The 16020-nt window shown below is 44.2% G+C and overlaps 2 protein-coding genes across 3 annotated transcripts in view; one reads left to right on the forward strand and one right to left on the reverse strand.

Moving 5' to 3' along the window:
• Nucleotides 1-14438, forward strand: part of GARRE1 (granule associated Rac and RHOG effector 1) — a 61013-nt gene extending 46575 nt beyond the window's left edge. Inside the window, exons 9-14 of one of the 2 annotated variants that reach the window (XR_009275290.1) lie at nt 2025-2150; nt 2623-3602; nt 6843-7005; nt 8273-8407; nt 10392-10489; nt 11248-11485. Coding sequence is in view for 1 of the 2 variants with exons in the window: in XM_058813324.1 (XP_058669307.1) it covers nt 2025-2150; nt 2623-3602; nt 6843-7005; nt 8273-8407; nt 10411-10489; nt 11248-11562 (1798 nt within the window). In the remaining variant the exon portion in view is untranslated. Of the gene's footprint in view, nt 1-2024; nt 2151-2622; nt 3603-6842; nt 7006-8272; nt 8408-10391; nt 10490-11247 lie in introns of both variants that reach the window. The other variant, XM_058813324.1, reaches the window with a different exon arrangement.
• SS18L2 (SS18 like 2) lies at nt 13080-16003 on the reverse strand. The gene is made up of 3 exons (XM_058813333.1): nt 15900-16003; nt 15717-15793; nt 13080-15150 (listed from the first exon to the last, which is right to left on the reverse strand). The coding sequence occupies exons 1-3, from the start codon at nt 15966-15968 to the stop codon at nt 15063-15065; spliced, it is 234 nt and encodes a 77-aa protein (XP_058669316.1). The 5' UTR covers nt 15969-16003; the 3' UTR covers nt 13080-15062.
• Between the last annotated feature and the right edge of the window lie 17 nt (nt 16004-16020).

The raw sequence follows: 16020 nt of genomic DNA on the forward strand, positions 1-16020 counted from the left end.
GTTTGTGTGAGAGCCTTTGCTCTTCCTTCACTGGGCTGATCCATGGGTGATCCTGTGAGCCATGGACCTGTGGGCTCCACGAGATGCTGCTCCTGCCAGTTCTGGTGTCTGCCTAGCAAAGGATGGTTGGGTGCAGCTTGGGAGGATTTCTCCTGCTCAGAGCAGTGGGAGCTGGAGGCAGTGGCAGCTCTGGTCCCTAACTGGGAAGGAGGCAGTGTGACAGTGTTCACAGGGGTCTGAGGGTGAGGGAAGAGATGGGAATGTTGACTCCATTTTTCAGAAGGCTGATTTATTATTTTATGATATATATTATATTAAAACTATACTAAAAGAATAGAAGAAAGGATTTTATCAGAAGGCTAGCTAAGAATGGAAAAAAAATAGAATGATAACAAAGGTTTGTGTCTGACCGAGACAGCCCAAGCCAGCTGACTGTGATTGGCCATTAATTAGAAACAACCACATGAGACCAATCCCAGATGCACCTGTTGCATTCCACAGCAGCAGATAATCATTGTTTACATTTTGTTCCTGAGGCCTCCCAGATTCTCAAGAGAAAAAATCTTAAAAAAAAGACTTTTCATAAAATGTGTCTGTAACAAGGCACTGTTAGGAGTTTCAGTACAACACATTTGATTCACTGGACTCCTCACAGAGACAGCCAGTTCCTCATGGTGCTGCTGGCACGGCCCGGGGGGAGGAGAGCCCCGGTGCTGTGTGCAGAAGGAAGCAAGGCAGGAAGGAGTGTCCCGGGCAGGGGAGGAAGAGAGGAAAGGAAGGGATGTGTATGTGAATGCATGGTGTGTGCCCCGGGGAAAGGAAGGAAGGAAGGAGTGTCCTCGTGGTGTGTCCTGGGGGAGGGAAAGAGGGAAGGAAAGGAAGGAATGTATGTATGTATGGTGTATGTCCTGGTGCTGTGTTCCGGGGAAAGGAAGGAAGGGAAGAAGGAGTGTCCCTGTGCTGTGTCCCCGGGGAAGGGAGGAAAGGAAGGAAAGGAAGGAATGTATGTGTGCGTGTGTGCTGTTATGTCCTGGTGCTGTTTGCCGGGGGAAGGAAGGAAGGAAGGAAGGAAGGAGTGTCCTGGGGGGAGGGGAGGGGAAGAAGGAAGGAGAGTGTCTGTGAGTGTGTGTCTGTCCGTCTGTCTGTCCGTGTCCCGGAGCTCCGGGGTGTCCGCGCTGCCGGGGGCAGCGCCGCCTGCTGGCGCTGGGCGGTACCGCGGGGGGCACGGCCCGAGCCCCGATGCCGCTCAGGGACCCCCGGCCCGCGCTGGGGATTGTGGGAGCCATCACTGGGATGTGGGAGCCGTCACTGGGATGTGGGAGCCATCACTGGGATGTGGGAGCCATCACTGGGATGTGGGAGCCGTCACTGGGATGTGGGAGCCATCACCTGCCCCACGCTGGGGGATGTGGGAGCCATCACTGGGATGTGGGAGCCGTCACTGGGATGTGGGAGCCATCACCTGCCCCACGCTAGGGGATGTGTGAGCCATCTCTGGGATGTGGGAGCCATCACTGGGATGTGGGAGCCATCACTGGGATGTGGGAGCCATCACCTGCCCCACGCTGGGGGATGTGGGAGCCATCACTGGCATGTGGGAGCCATCACTGGCATGTGGGAGCCATCACTGGGATGTGGGAGCCATCTCTGGGATGTGGGAGCCATCACCTGCCCCACACGGACCCAGCCACGCTCAGGCTCTCGGTGTGTGTGGGGTTGTCTCAGGCTCCTGCCGTGTTCCAGAAAGGAGTGTTGAGTGTTGTGTGTTCTGTGTTTGTTGCTGTTCCTGCTACAGAGCTCTTGTCAGTGATGAGTTCAGTGCACTGTACTGCTGAACCTCACAGTTAGGTTAGCTCTGTTCCACAGCAGGCAGAGCTTAGGCTGCAGCCCAGGAACCACCAGGCATTCCCATGTGTTCTGCAGGAGTGCAGCAATTGGCCTTCTGTATTCTGACTGATGTGGTAGAATTGTTCAATGTAAAAAAATGAGCATTGTGATTTCTAATTTAAACTTAATGATGACAGGTGTCTGAAAGAAGATCCAGCAACGATGTCTTTGCTACAGAGGAGTCTGGATCCAGAGAAAACTTTGGGGCTGGTGGATGTGCTCTACACTGCTGTGTTTGATATACACAGGTGGAAGGAAGGAAGGTACATCTCTTTTCTAGTTCAAACTAAGCTGTTGTCATTGAATAATCTGTGCTGAGGGGTTTGATAGTGCCAGCTCATCAGAAGGGAAAACAGGAATCAGACTGAGAGTGAGGCACTGTTAATCCCCACAGATACCTTCTGGGTACATCCAGAGATGCAGGAGACTGCTTAAAACCAAACCAGCAGCATATCCAAGGGTTAGAAAGTATTTGCTTCTCTCTTACAAAAACACTTGATTTATATTAAATTCGTCTCCATTTAGGTCTTGAGGCACAACTAAAATTTAAGGAGTGGAAAGTATTGCAAATATGAGGAATAATTTGCTTTGTTACCCTAAGAAGTAGCTGGTGGACTTGGCAGTCCTTGGTGTTGTTTCTATATTTGAGCTATTACTGAAATACACGTTTTCCCCCAAAGTACAAACTCAGTTATGTTTCAGGTGGTTTGACATACATGTTTTTTGTTGATGCAGGGAGCAAGCTTTGCCTTGTATCCAGATCCAGTTACAGCGTGAAATCTCAGAGTTTGGGAGCCAGGTTGACATGCCAGCGGGGAATGGAAGCAAATCTTCAGGGGGTCTGCAAAAGACATTTTCCAAACTGACTTCACGGTTTACAAAAAAAACTTCCTGCACCAGTACAAGTAACACAGGGAGTTACTCAATCCCCAACACACCTTCCAAAAATGTCTTCATAAGTTCCAGCTCAGAGGAGAAAGCTAAGATGCCCTCGGCCATGGACGCACGGCTGCAGAACATCCTGAGCATGGGGAGCTTCCCTCGGAGCGCCGATGGCCTGCAGGCAGCGCAGAGCTCAGCCAGCCCGCTGGCCAACGGCTTCCTCGGGGAGAGGCGGGACAGCTTCTTCAAAGCAGATGATGGCAAGGATGACAAAGGTATGAATTTACCAACTGACCAAGAAATGCAGGATGTTATAGATTTCTTGTCTGGTTTTAACATGGGCAAATCCCAGCAGACTTCTCCGATGGTGAAAAGAAGGAACTCTGTTGCGTCCTCTACAGCAGCAGAACAGAAGTCGGGAGCGGTTCAACAGCAGCCACAGTCTGTGTCTCACACCCCACTGCATCCTCCTCAGCAAGGCTTGTCCCAGCAGCAGTCCCAAAAGCAGCAAATGCAGTATTACCAACACCTGCTTCAACCTATTGGACCACAGCAACGTGTACCTGCCAAATGGCTCAGTAATTCTTCACAGCAGCAAGCTCCGGCTGTTGGAGCTGGGTTGTCTCATATAAATCAGTGGAACAATCCTGGTTTTTCAGATTTAAGCTCTGATTTGTACAGCTTGGGTCTTGTCAGCACCTATATGGACAATATGATGGCAGAGATGTTAGGACAGAAACCACAAGGACCTAGAAACAACACGTGGCCAAATCGTGACCAAACTGATGGAGTGTTTGGGATGTTGGGAGAAATCCTGCCTTTTGACCCTGCAGGTGTGTGTCTTTTCCTTTATTATGCTTTTTGTAAGGGTTCTTTGTAAAAGAATTCTGTGAATATTGCTGGCAATAACTGTCACTTCCCTGTGCTCACTGGATGTAAGGGTGCTGATCAGTGCAAGCAGGGATTTGTGTGTGTGCTAATTTGCTTTTTTAACAGAAGATGATCTGAAAACTCATTGATAACCAAGCATGGGAACCAATTTCTTGTTTCTTGTACCGCTTGTAGTAGTCTGACCTTTCCCATATGGAGCACACCAGAGTACTGAAAAGTTACTCACAGATGATGTTCCTCCTATACTTAGTTTGTAAAATTGTTCAAAACAAACTCTTGAACTCAGGTGTGTTCCCTCTCCTCAAAATTATTCTTCCTGCTCTTTAGCAGTCTTGTAAGCTGGAGATACAGCTGGGTTGCATCTTTCCCATATCCCCACATTTTCCATCCATTGCTCCCCAGTTCCCTGGGAGTCATACTGGTTCCTGTTCTACAGCTGGTTCTGCAGTGAAAAGTTTGGATGTCAAAAGATTAGAGACTAAAGAGCAAGTGCCATGAGGTTTGCCATATGTGTTTAAACCACCAATAAATTGTAAATATAGATGAATTGAGATAAAATTTTAGAGTCATAAACAAACATCTACAGACAAGAAATTGACTGTGGAATTTAAGAGGAGATGAATCCCCATGTGGGTCATTGGCTTGAGAGCTGGACTTGATGATCCTTGTGGATCTCTTCCAACTCAGATATTCTGTGATTGTGTGATTCTGATGGTGGCATTAAGAACAACTTTCACAGCTGCTACCTTGTAAATGTAACTTCTGTTGGGCTGGAACACAGCTGCAGGAATGTTGGAGTGTGCATTTATGGCAGCTGCCTGAGGGAGGAGCAGAGAACAGGGAAACCTTTTATCAAAGCAGGGCTCAGTTTGCCGGGCTCATTGCACTCGTCTGTGTCTGGAATGTGTGGGTGTCTCAAAGCAGCTCCTTTGACTCATAATTATGATAGTTATTTTGTCAACTTACTTGATTAATTAGTGGAGTTTCTATGGCAAAAATAGCCACCATAGTTACGTTGTTGCTTAATAAGTGTAAGTCTGAATTAGCATCACCTTAGTTAAACAGACTTAGGGTACAGACTTAAGGATTATCACAGCCTCTAAGGAAGGACAGAATTATTCTCAGCAAGCACTAAGCCCATGTGTGTGTGGGAAAAGAAAGCAGGTATGCAGAGGACTGACATTCTCAGCATTGAAAATCCATTCTATTTCTGTAGTATTTTCCTTTAGCTGTACAAAAAACTCCTCGTGTTCCATTTGATGAATGTCAGGGATGTAGAAAGTGGTACCTGGAAAGGTGACTTACTCAAGGTCCATAAATGGTGCTCAGTGGATTGATACACACTTCTGTGGTTCTGTTAGTGATAAGTAAAAACAGTATTTTTCACAGATCTGGCATTTAAAAAACAAAAATCAAACAAAAATCCTTCTAACTGAATACTTTTCCACTAGAAAGAACTTTTCTTCATAGAACTTGCCAGGTTGAGCTGTGGTGTAGAAATCTGCATTTTAAGCTTTAGTGTTGTACAAAAAGCTGTAAACCAGAACACTTTTTCATTTCCAGGGTTTCCTAGGACTGTACATTTCTCATTTGAAACAAAACACATTACTTTCTTGATAAATACTTTTATAGTCTGAAAATGATGTCTCTCTTCAGATGCAAAACTGCTGATTAAGAATTTATAAAACTGAAATTTATGGCTTTTTATGTTGAGGACCTAACTAGTCCCAACAATGTATTTTGTAGTATTTAGTCATCACTAAGAACCTGATGAAGGAATGTTGCAATAAGAACTAATAGAAGGAATGTTGGTAACTCAAATCTTTTGGAGTAAAAAACTATCTGATAAAAACCTGTCCACCTGATGTTTTCAGTGAGGTAAAAATTAACATAAGCTTCTATTTTGAATATTATCAGCACTTTAAAATTTAATGCTGTCCACAGGTAAAAAAGCCTGGATGTCCTTCAGAATCCATCTAGACTCTATTCTTAGATCTGAGGAACTGTCTGGCTTCCAGCCTCATCTTAAATAGACATAAAGGTATTTCAGAGGGAGAACAGGCACCACTGGGGATGTTTTGTTCCTAGATAGCTCTCAGATAGCCCTTGCTTAGTAAAGAAGGTAGAGAAACAAAGTTTTCTTCACTGTCTATTTAATTTGCATTCAGCAAAACATTGTGGAGGTCTTTCCTGGATGTGCCAAATGAGAACTAGGAAACATATCTTCCAAATGCAATAATTGAATGTAGGGAGGTGTCAGGTGAAAGATTTCTGCTTTGTGAGCTGTGCAGGATTGCTGCATGTTCTTCAGTCTTCACTCCATCTCCAGCTGAGACTGGCAGGCCAGCAGTTCAGTACTTCCCACTGCAATTACTGTGCTTTTAGTCTACACATTTTCCATAAATCCAGTCAGATTGCCAAGTTTTTTTCTCAGAGAAGAAAAAAAAAGTCAAAAGAAAGAGAAGCTGTGGAAATTCAGTTAGTGACTCATTATCAGCAGTCTTTTGAATACAGCAATTGCTTGCTCTGATCAGTGGAGCATTTGAAACACTTTTGGATTGAGGCTTTTGCTGTGTCTGCTCAAGAGTGTGCTTATTTCTTATTGGATACTTGGGACACAAAAAGCATGTTGAGAATGGAAGAATTTTTAAATTACTGCTTTGTTTTTGTAAATATAATTCTTATTTTGAGATATTTTGTAGTCAGAATCCAAATGTTTTCAGAATTGTCTCATCCTTATAGGAAGGAGGCAGTTTTGGTGCTCTTGTGTTCCAGTATGATCCGAGCAGGCTCACAGCATAGCTGGAAACCATGTTGCACTCTGGTATCAACTACAGTAACTGTTCTGTTGTTTTTCACGTGTGTGGATAAATGTCCAGTGTCCATTTCATCAGTGTCTGGATATTGGACCTTTCAGCATAGACACCATCATAGTACAAAGACAATTTCCCTGATGGAATGCAAGGGGCAGGTGTACTTCCATGTGATAACTATTATCCACCGTGGATGCTGTGTAACTCATCTTTGTAAAACTTTGTAAAACTTTCTTCACTGCTCCATGCAGAGCCATCCACTGCTGGCTGCCATTTGTCAGCAGGGAGCAAATTACTGTGGTGTGGGGTATGATCAGACCTGAAGCACTGGAAGTGTCAGCAATGGATTTGTTGGTTTCTTTCCCTCAGTTGGCTCTGATCCAGAGTTTGCTCGCTATGTGGCTGGGGTGAACCAGGCTATGCAACAGAAGAGGCAAGCGCAGCACGTCCGGCGCCCGAGCACCGCGCGCAACTGGCCCCTTCCTGATGATCCCCACAAAACCTGGCCCTTCCCTGACTACTTCACAGAGGGGTAAGAGACTGCACAGGCTGCATGCTTTTATTGTGGGACTTGATTTTGCACCCAGACGTGGCAGAATGTGGGAATACTGGGGGTTTTTCAGTTGCTGCAGCATCTGTGAAAGCTGCACTTCACTGTTCAGAGTGAGCAATGTGACCCTGCCTGCTCTGCTGATCCAAGGCACTGACGTGCTTGATGTCATCCTTAGAGTGGCATGGATACTGACTGGGACTCCCACAGAGGAAATAAGGAATCTATAGCACAGATGTATTCAGGAGAGTTTTCTTTGAGTGTTTTAAAAACAGCTTTAAGACCTAGTTTTGATGAGAAGTGATGCTGTCAAAGTTGCAGAGCGGATAATTATTAATTTCCCAATTACACTGTGGGCCCTCAAGCAGCCATCAACAGAGTGTGTTAAAGCTCTACACTACAAAAGTATAAGAACTTTATGACTCCCTCCCAATAACAGGCTAACCTATATTTAAATAGGAGAATTAATGCTAGAATGAGTAACCAGGGTCCTCCCTTACATCCATACATTATTAACAAATCATCAATATACACAAATCAAACAAGCAGAATATTAAGTATCTTAATCTGACAGAGGAGCATCCATTAAGAAAGATTAAAACCTGTAAAACAAAAATAAGGAATCTATAGCACAGATGTATTCAGGAGAGTTTTCTCTGAGTACTTTGAAAACATCTTTAAGACCTAGTTTTGATGAAAAGTGATGCTGTCAAAGTCGTGGTGCCTGATTGAAATCAGTTTTCCAGATTTTAGCCACTTAATCCTGCTACTAAAAGGCAGGTACCTCACAGCAGGTACATTTGTAGTTTTTAATATCTTCCAACTCATAACTATTTACTACACAAGAAGTGTTTCAAGATTCTGTCCATTTGTCTATAATGTAAGAGCAGTGAGTATCTGGTGTAAAACCAGTATGGATATGTGTTCTAGCTCAGTTTTGCAGTGAAAAAGTCAAGTACTTAGTGATTCCAAACCCAAGCATCACTTGTTTCTCCTTCCTGAACAGGAGAGGTGCTTCTAATTGATATAATTATTGTAGTTATATGTATATAAAGAGGCTGTAACACCTAGAGCAGTTAATGTGACCACTCAGAACTAGTGGAAGTACCTGTATTACTGGCACATTTTACCAGTTGCTGAAATGTTGTGCTCTGAGGTATCACCTGTGACAAAGATTCAGCACAACTGTGGCACACAGTCTGGACAGGCACAGTAAATACAAGGACTAATCCAACTTTCTGTCTTGCAGTGATGTGACAAACAGCTGGTCTGGTACTCAAGGAGACTCTGCCAGCTCAAGCGATGAGACCTCCTCAGCTAACGGAGACAGTTTGTTCTCCATGTTCTCAGGGCCAGACCTCGTTGCTGCTGTAAAGCAGAGGAGGTGAGCAAAATGAACAGCAATGGACCACTTTGTAAGATTCCTTTTGTTTATATGTAATTTCATTTGAGTAGCAAAGGAAATTCCTGGAAATGAGACAAGTCTCCACAAAGATGAGTTTGTGTGCTACATGGTGATGTGAGCTGTATTAGCAGCTTTCTCCTTGTACAAACCAGCACTGTGCAAACAGCCAGCCCTTACTGAGGCCACTATGGCATGAGAGGGCCCTCCTGCATGAGAGTTCTCCTTTGGATACCATTTCCTGGGGCTTTATGAGATCCTCACTGGTTCTGTGGAGTGCCTGGCTGCAGCTGGGCCGTACCTTTGGGTGGGTTTGGGTGCCTTGGCTGCAGCCCTGGCACTGGGGAGAAGCTGCTGCTGACCTGGTGTGCTCCTCTCACCTCAGTGCTGCTGTTCTGGGAGTGGGAAATCCACCCCTGCTTAGTTCTCTGTGTCTCACAGCAGGAAGAGGAGGCCAAATTGCCTTTGTAAATAATTTCAGTAATGGAAAAACCAAGCCAGGATTTTCAGCTGTGAACAGGCCACTTCTGTCAGTAGTGTGAATTACAGCAATTCTGCTTTTCTAAAGGGCTGGAGGCTCGGTGTCTTTGGAACCTGATCTGTGATTGCACAGCAGAGGGTAGTCAGAACAATAGTAACAAAAGGAACAAGATGAAGCATGAATACCGACCCAATTCCAACCTGGAATTGTTCTCTCAAACTATTTTTCAGTCTTCTCTAAAAATGAAATAAGTGGCCAAATATTTGTTTACAGTCACAGTCATTTGGAGTCAATACATAGATACAAGATTGTCTGTCTGCTTTTTGGTGAATGAAAAAAAGTCAGTGCCAGTTTCTCACAGATTCTACCTGGATAGCTATTTTTGTATGCATTACCAGAAATGGATAAGATTAGCTACTTTCTGAATCTTTACACTGAGCCAAGACTTCATAGGGAGGGAACAAAAACTGAGCTTCAATGAATGCTAAATTGAAATTAATGGGAAAGAGCCATCTATAAACAGTCACAGAAAAAGTAGTAATTACTTGTTTTTTACAAAAAAGCAGGAGGGAAGGAAAACAAACACATAAGGGTGATTTATATCACCAGTAGATAGCTGGAGACTGATCATGGAGCAAGAAGGAAAGCCTGTGGTTTATGTAGTGCTCTAAAGGGCAGAAGAAAGTGCCCAAAGAGGGTGCTTCACTGCCCAAAGCCTCAGCTGAAGTCACAGTACTGCTGTCTCCTGTTACCTGTAGGAAGAGCAGTGTTCTGTAGATCAGGCCTGACAACAGACCAGAGCTAAAGCTGGGCACTAAGAGGAGGCAGAAGGGCTGAGTGAGCTAAAGGTGACCTGCAAAGGGCTGCTGACCTATGGGAGCCTGATTGGAGCATGCTGATTGGGGTTTTTACAAAAAGGATGAAATAAAAGATTCTGCTTTAATCTAAACCCACTCCCTTAATTGCTCCTCCTAAAAAAACCCCAACCAATCAAACAAAAAGGACCAAAAAATCCAAGCAAAAACATCTTCCAGAATGCACATATAGTCAGGGACCTCTATTTGATAACTAGGTATTAGGTCACAAATTTAAACTGAAGGTAGAACATTTTTCTTCAGTAAAATTAACTGTGCTTCAGCAGATGTTTCACTCCCTCAACTGGTGTTTTGCCTTACCTGTAAGGTTATTTCAGAAAAGATACTTTAAAAAACCCAAAAGAAACCTAGCCATAAGAGCAAGTAACAGAAGTAAAAACACAATTTCTGGCAGATTTCTTTAAAAGCTTCCTTTCACCTCTACAGAAATTTTGAATCTGTAGCTCGAAGAACTACTGCGTTGTCATGTCCCTGACAGTTTCTGTATTGTTGCTTTTACCTGTACTGAACGAAAAGTACATGAAACCAGGTGTTTCTGAAAACAGTGCTGTAGGCTGATCTGTGCCAGTGGCAGATTAATGAGGGTGACTCATTTAAACCAACAAGTCAGTGTCTGTCTCTTCCTGCAGAAAACACAGCAGTGGTGAGCAGGAGCCCAGCACGCTGCCATCGCCTCCCCTGCTCTCTGCAGCAGATGACCGCAGTCAGGTGAGCTCAGCGGGGCTTGGCTCAGTCCCTTCCTCTGCTGGCACCTGGGGTGGGTGTGCATGAGGCAGTCGGCTGGGAAAGCATCTGCATCTCCAGATTGCTTACTTCACTGAAAACCTAAACCACCTGCACTCAAGTAGCACGAGGTGCTTTTGTCAGCCACCAAGCTTAATTTATTAAAATTGGAAGTCATTTACGTAAATGGTTTTTAACAGGCAGACTTTTAAGAATTGAGAGTGCTATATGTAGGCATCAGTTTGGGTTTGTCACAGACATCTTTTATGAAAAATCCTTTTTTAAGGATTTTTCCTCCTGAGAAGCTGAGAGGCCTCAGGAACAAAATGTAAACAATGATTATCTGCTGCTGTGGAATGCAACAGGTGCGTCTGTGATTGGGCTCATGTGGTTGTTTCTAATTAATGGCCAATCACAGTCAGCTGGCTCGGACTATCTGTCCGTGCCACAAGCTTTTGTTATCATTCCTTCTTTTCTATTCTTAGCCAGCCTTCTGATGAAATCCTTTCTTCTATTCTTTTAGTATAGTTTTAATATAATATATATATATCATAAAATAATAAATCAGCCTTCTGAAACATGGAGTCAGATCCTCATCTCTTCCCTCATCCTCAGACCCCTGCAAACATAAACTAATCTTGTGACAATATCTCAAGGAGGTGATAAGGTGACGTTAAGTATTGTCTAAAAAAGCAGCGTCCTGTTGTTAAACCAAAGCACCCTAACTGATTTTGCTTTCTCAGGATAACAAGACCAAAACGTGGCCCCCCAAGGCGCCGTGGCAGCACACGTGCTCTGTGCCCAGCACGCTGCCCAGCCAGAGCACGTCACTGTACCCCATGAGCAGCCCCGTGGGCCAGTGGAGTGACACCATGCAGATGCTGCAGTCGCCCATGTGGGCCAGCGAGTGCGGCCCCGCCGGGCTCTCCTCCAGCTTCGCCTACGCCCAGCAGCAGCAGCAGTCCCAGCAGGCCTCCCAGCACAAACAGATCAACAAGGGCTTTAAATCCTTCCCAGTGAAGCACGAGCGCAGACCATCTTACCTGCACCAGTACTGACTGCTGCTCCTACTGCACAATGCGGCACAGGGCCAAATGGAAATCACGTTACTTTGATTCACAGTGCTGTGTTGGCTCTATCCTGTTTCTCTCTCCATGTGGGATTGAGGGGGTTTGGGTGAGATAGACAAACTCTCGGATACTGAGTTACAGTGCTGAGCAAATATGGCCAATATGTTTGGTGTACATGAAACAGCCCAAAACTGTGATGTAGAAATGCTTTTAAAAATGTGTAATTGCCTTTACTTTCAAGACATTTTTTTTTTCTAAAAAGAACTGCTGAAGGACTACCATACAAGAAACACTGTATTTTATAGCTATTTTTCATATAGATTTATAGTTAAAACATCTTACTGAAACACATTGAATATGTTGAAGCAAATATATAGTGGTCACTTTGCTCAACACTGTGTTTAAATTTATAAAGGACAAGCTGTAGAACCTTTGTATTCTCCATTACAGCCTGTGGGCAGCTTTTTTACAATGAAGTGCAACAGCAGCTTTTCCTGTGCTACACAAGCGAGTTCATTTGGGAACTGCTGCAGAAACAGTCACAAAACTGAGTTTTGTGGTAGTTTCCTTCCTTTAGGTGAAGATCAGCAGAACCACTCAGGCTTGTGTTGTCAACATGACCTGAGCTGCTTGACATGGATGGCACCTCTGTGGACAGAGGGACCCTGGTTCCAGATGTGTGTGGACAGAGGGACCCTGGTTCCAGATGTGTGTGGACAGAGGGACCCTGGTTCTCACACCTGTGTGGACACTGGGACCCTGGTTCTCACACAGACCCTGCCCTCTGGCTGCATTTGGCCAAAGGCACTCTCCACAAGGTGCTCCTGCAGTGTGTGAAAGCAAAGCCTAAGAGACTACTTGCATTTATTTAAAGTCTTATTTCAGATGCTACAGTTGATTAAAAATTGTGAGCTGGCTCAGAAGATAGTAAAACTGAAATGTGGGGTAGCAGTTAGTTAAAAGAACATTATTTTTTTTAAAAGGATAAAGTAATTATTTGCAGTCAATATGTGCCATTAAGTGAACCTGTGGAATTAGGAATAATCTTCCAACCAAAGTGGATGGGGGCGAGTGACTGGTGCTTACAAATTCAAGAACAATGGTAAATATGTATACCTATCCCACTGTATATGAATTGAGATTACAGAAGATTCTTTATATAGTTAGAGCTTATTTAAATTTTCATATTTCATCTTTGAAAGAGTCTAAAAACCACAATATTTTCTGGTATAAGAGTTTTGACAGTATTAATCTTATTTTTGTATTTTTCTTAAGTCATATCATTCTAATATGTTAACTCCTAGTAAAATGGGTTATTAGTTCTAACTACATAATTTTTCAATGAAGACAAAGCACATTTTTTGGTTTTGGTTTTACAAACTAAGTACATCTATATCTGAAGATACCAAAAAATAAATACATTATATATATATATATATATATATATATAAATAAAAAGTATACACAACACTAAAACTATTAAACATTTGGGTATTTAAAACCCATCCACCTTTTTTGTTTGTATGGTGACGGGCTCTATTTGCAGGCCCAGATTGTTACTTTTTGTGCTGTTTGAGGATGCCAATGTTGCCTGTATTTATGATATTGTCACCATGTTTTCTGAAACTTCATACTTACCATGTTTACAAAGATTTGTTTGCTGTACATAGACTTTTTACAGTAATGTGCTTTGCACAATCAGTGTGGCTTCTGTCTGTAAATTGTTAATGGTCTGTACTACTATGATTTTGAAAACCTTCCACTGAAAATGTTAGTGGTTATTTAACTTCATGAATGGTTTCGAGTTTCCTAAATCTTGTTGTTTAGATCTAATATTAAATCCCAAATTTGGTTGTACTTACTTGGTTATTCATACTGACCAAAATGGAAGTTAATGAAAACAACTTAATTTTGAACTTTTTTTCTAACAAGTGCCAAAATGATTGCTATAGTTTTTGCAGTTTATTCATAATTACAAATGCTGGCAAGTTTCTGGACCTACATAAGTGAATTGTGAACACAAAGAAAGTTTGTCTGCATTTTGACCACGTGGGTGCTACTCTGTCCTTTGCTTCCGATTGTTCTGAACACTGGTAATTTTAAGAATTGTTGCACTTGGCAAATGAGTCTTGCCCTTAAACTTCACTTACACTGCCAAGTGCAAGGGTTTGGTGCTTAGTTAACTTACCCTTATTGCAGTGCTTCTTGTGAATAGCTAACGCTTCTGAACTGGAACTGTACAGTTTGTATTTTAAAGCTTCTGTAAAAGTAAACTATTTGCTTTATTAAAGATATACATTTAATAGGTCATACCTGTTTAAAATATGCACCTTGCTGAAAATGAGCAGCACCTTAAACTGTAACTTCGGTTTGTAAAGATCTTATTACATTAACATGGGATTATTTAACAGTTTGAAAATTGTCAACTGCCTACTTACTGACTCTATCATATAAAAATGAACTTTATGCACAGTCCAATTTTTAAAGGTGCTTTCTCAGGTGATGTCACAGAAGAATGTAGTACAGACAATGCCTCAGCAGGATCTTTGAACCAGTAGTGCAGGTAAACATTGCCAAAATCACAATATTTGAATTTTTAGAGTCAGTAAGTCTGATGGTAGTAAGCCAAAAGTAAACTCTGTCCCCTCTGCTGTGACCAAGGCTGTTCAGTCAGCGTGTGTTAACTGTGGCACTGGAATGCCTATGCAGGGTGTGCAAAGCTGCTTTCCCTTACTGGAGAGGAGCATACATGCAGCTGGCCAGCAGTGCTGACAGTATTAAGGAAGCACATGAGCCCATTCTGACTGTGCAAGAATTGACTTGTTTACAGAGCATATCAAGCAAGAGAAAAAGCCTTAATAAACTTGGGCAAAAGCTTCTAAAATAATAGCTTGGTTTCTCCCTTACACATAATGCTGAGTGGTGTGGCAATCCCACCAGTCCTAGGAAAGTTAACATTTTTGTTTGACTAAATCACGGAGCAGCTCTTTTGTTAATGTATTATATTAATTCAGAATATACTACAATTTACAAAGAACATATTTAGTTTATTTAGCACAATTGTTCTGATACAGGATACAAGAGTCTACTGCGTTTATATATGGAACACATGCCCATCTTTGTCATGTTGAAGGCAGGAGTCACCTAGGGTAACATTTTCCTTGTTATTATAGAACCTTACTCATGAAATGGGCTCTGCTTCCCATAGTGCTGTCTTGACAACCAGGCTATTCCCAGAAGTACACTGAATTGAGTTTTTCAGAGGAAAAGGGAATGTGATAACTATCATTCTTAAGCTGTGTTAGTTACAGTAACAGGGGAAAAGCTGGCCTAATACTACACTGAAAACTACATTCACATTTTAAACACACAAATACAGATCACTTTTTACCTGCTTTTTTCAAACCCACACCTTGTTTTTCAAAGCAGGACTCTAAACTATTTCTACAGCCTCTGAAAGCAGCACTGCTCACATCCAGGTATTGCTGTCAGTCAACAGGCTTCTGCGTCCTGGGCGGGGTGGCATCAGCAATTGTCGCTAAATAAATGAGGTTCCTGTGCAGGATATGCTGGTACCTGTGAGAGGAGGAAACACAGGGTCTGGAAGACGTTCTTTTCTAGACAACTACCCGTACTCGCACTCGTGTACTCTGATCAGTATTTGCAGTTAGGGAAAAAGAAAGCAAACTAGAATAGTAAATCAGGGGGAAATTAGTGTTCTTCTCATTCTGAAGGCCGGTATAAGGCACTGAGCTGCACTCGGTAGCCGAGCATGTGCTACCGCCCAGCTTGGATGGGAAGGAGGGCACGGAGCTCGCAGCCTGACAGCCGCAGACCGCAGCGGAGCAGGAGCTCAGAGCTGCCCGCCGGGCTGGCCGGAGCAGCCGCAGCGCTCCCCGCAGGTGCCGGAGCGGCAGAGCCGCCGGCTGGGTGCGCACACACGGGCACGGAGGGCAGAGCGGGCCCAGGAGCACTGAGCAAACACCCTGAGCAAGGCGGCAGTGTACATCTGTGCTTCATACGCGTCTGAAAACGATTCTGGTGAAATCCCTTCGTAAGGCCACAGCTTCCTGGTGGCGGCAGGAAAGCTCCAGGAGCTCCAGCCGCGTTTGGCTCCCCCTGCCCGCCCGTCGGTCACTCACTGCACGCAGTCGGTGGCGCGGCCCTTGTTCTGGTACTCCACGATGCACCGGATCAGCTGGTCGTTCTCCTCCAGCAGCTGCGGCACAGACACCGTCACCGCCCGCCCCAGCTCTGCCCCAAGCGGGCCGGCAGGGCTCGGTCCCGGCCCAGCCCCGGCCCCGTCCCAGCCCCGTGTGGCTCACCCGCTGCAGCGTGTCCTGGTTCACCTCGGCCGCCCCGCGCAGCCGCTCGGGCACGAACGCCACGGACATGGCGGCTGCGGCTGAGGGGCTGCGGCCCCGCCCCTGGGCCGCGCACGCGCCG

The sequence above is a fragment of the Ammospiza caudacuta genome, chromosome 13 (genome assembly GCF_027887145.1).
Source record: "Ammospiza caudacuta isolate bAmmCau1 chromosome 13, bAmmCau1.pri, whole genome shotgun sequence".
NCBI lineage: Eukaryota > Metazoa > Chordata > Aves > Passeriformes > Passerellidae > Ammospiza > Ammospiza caudacuta.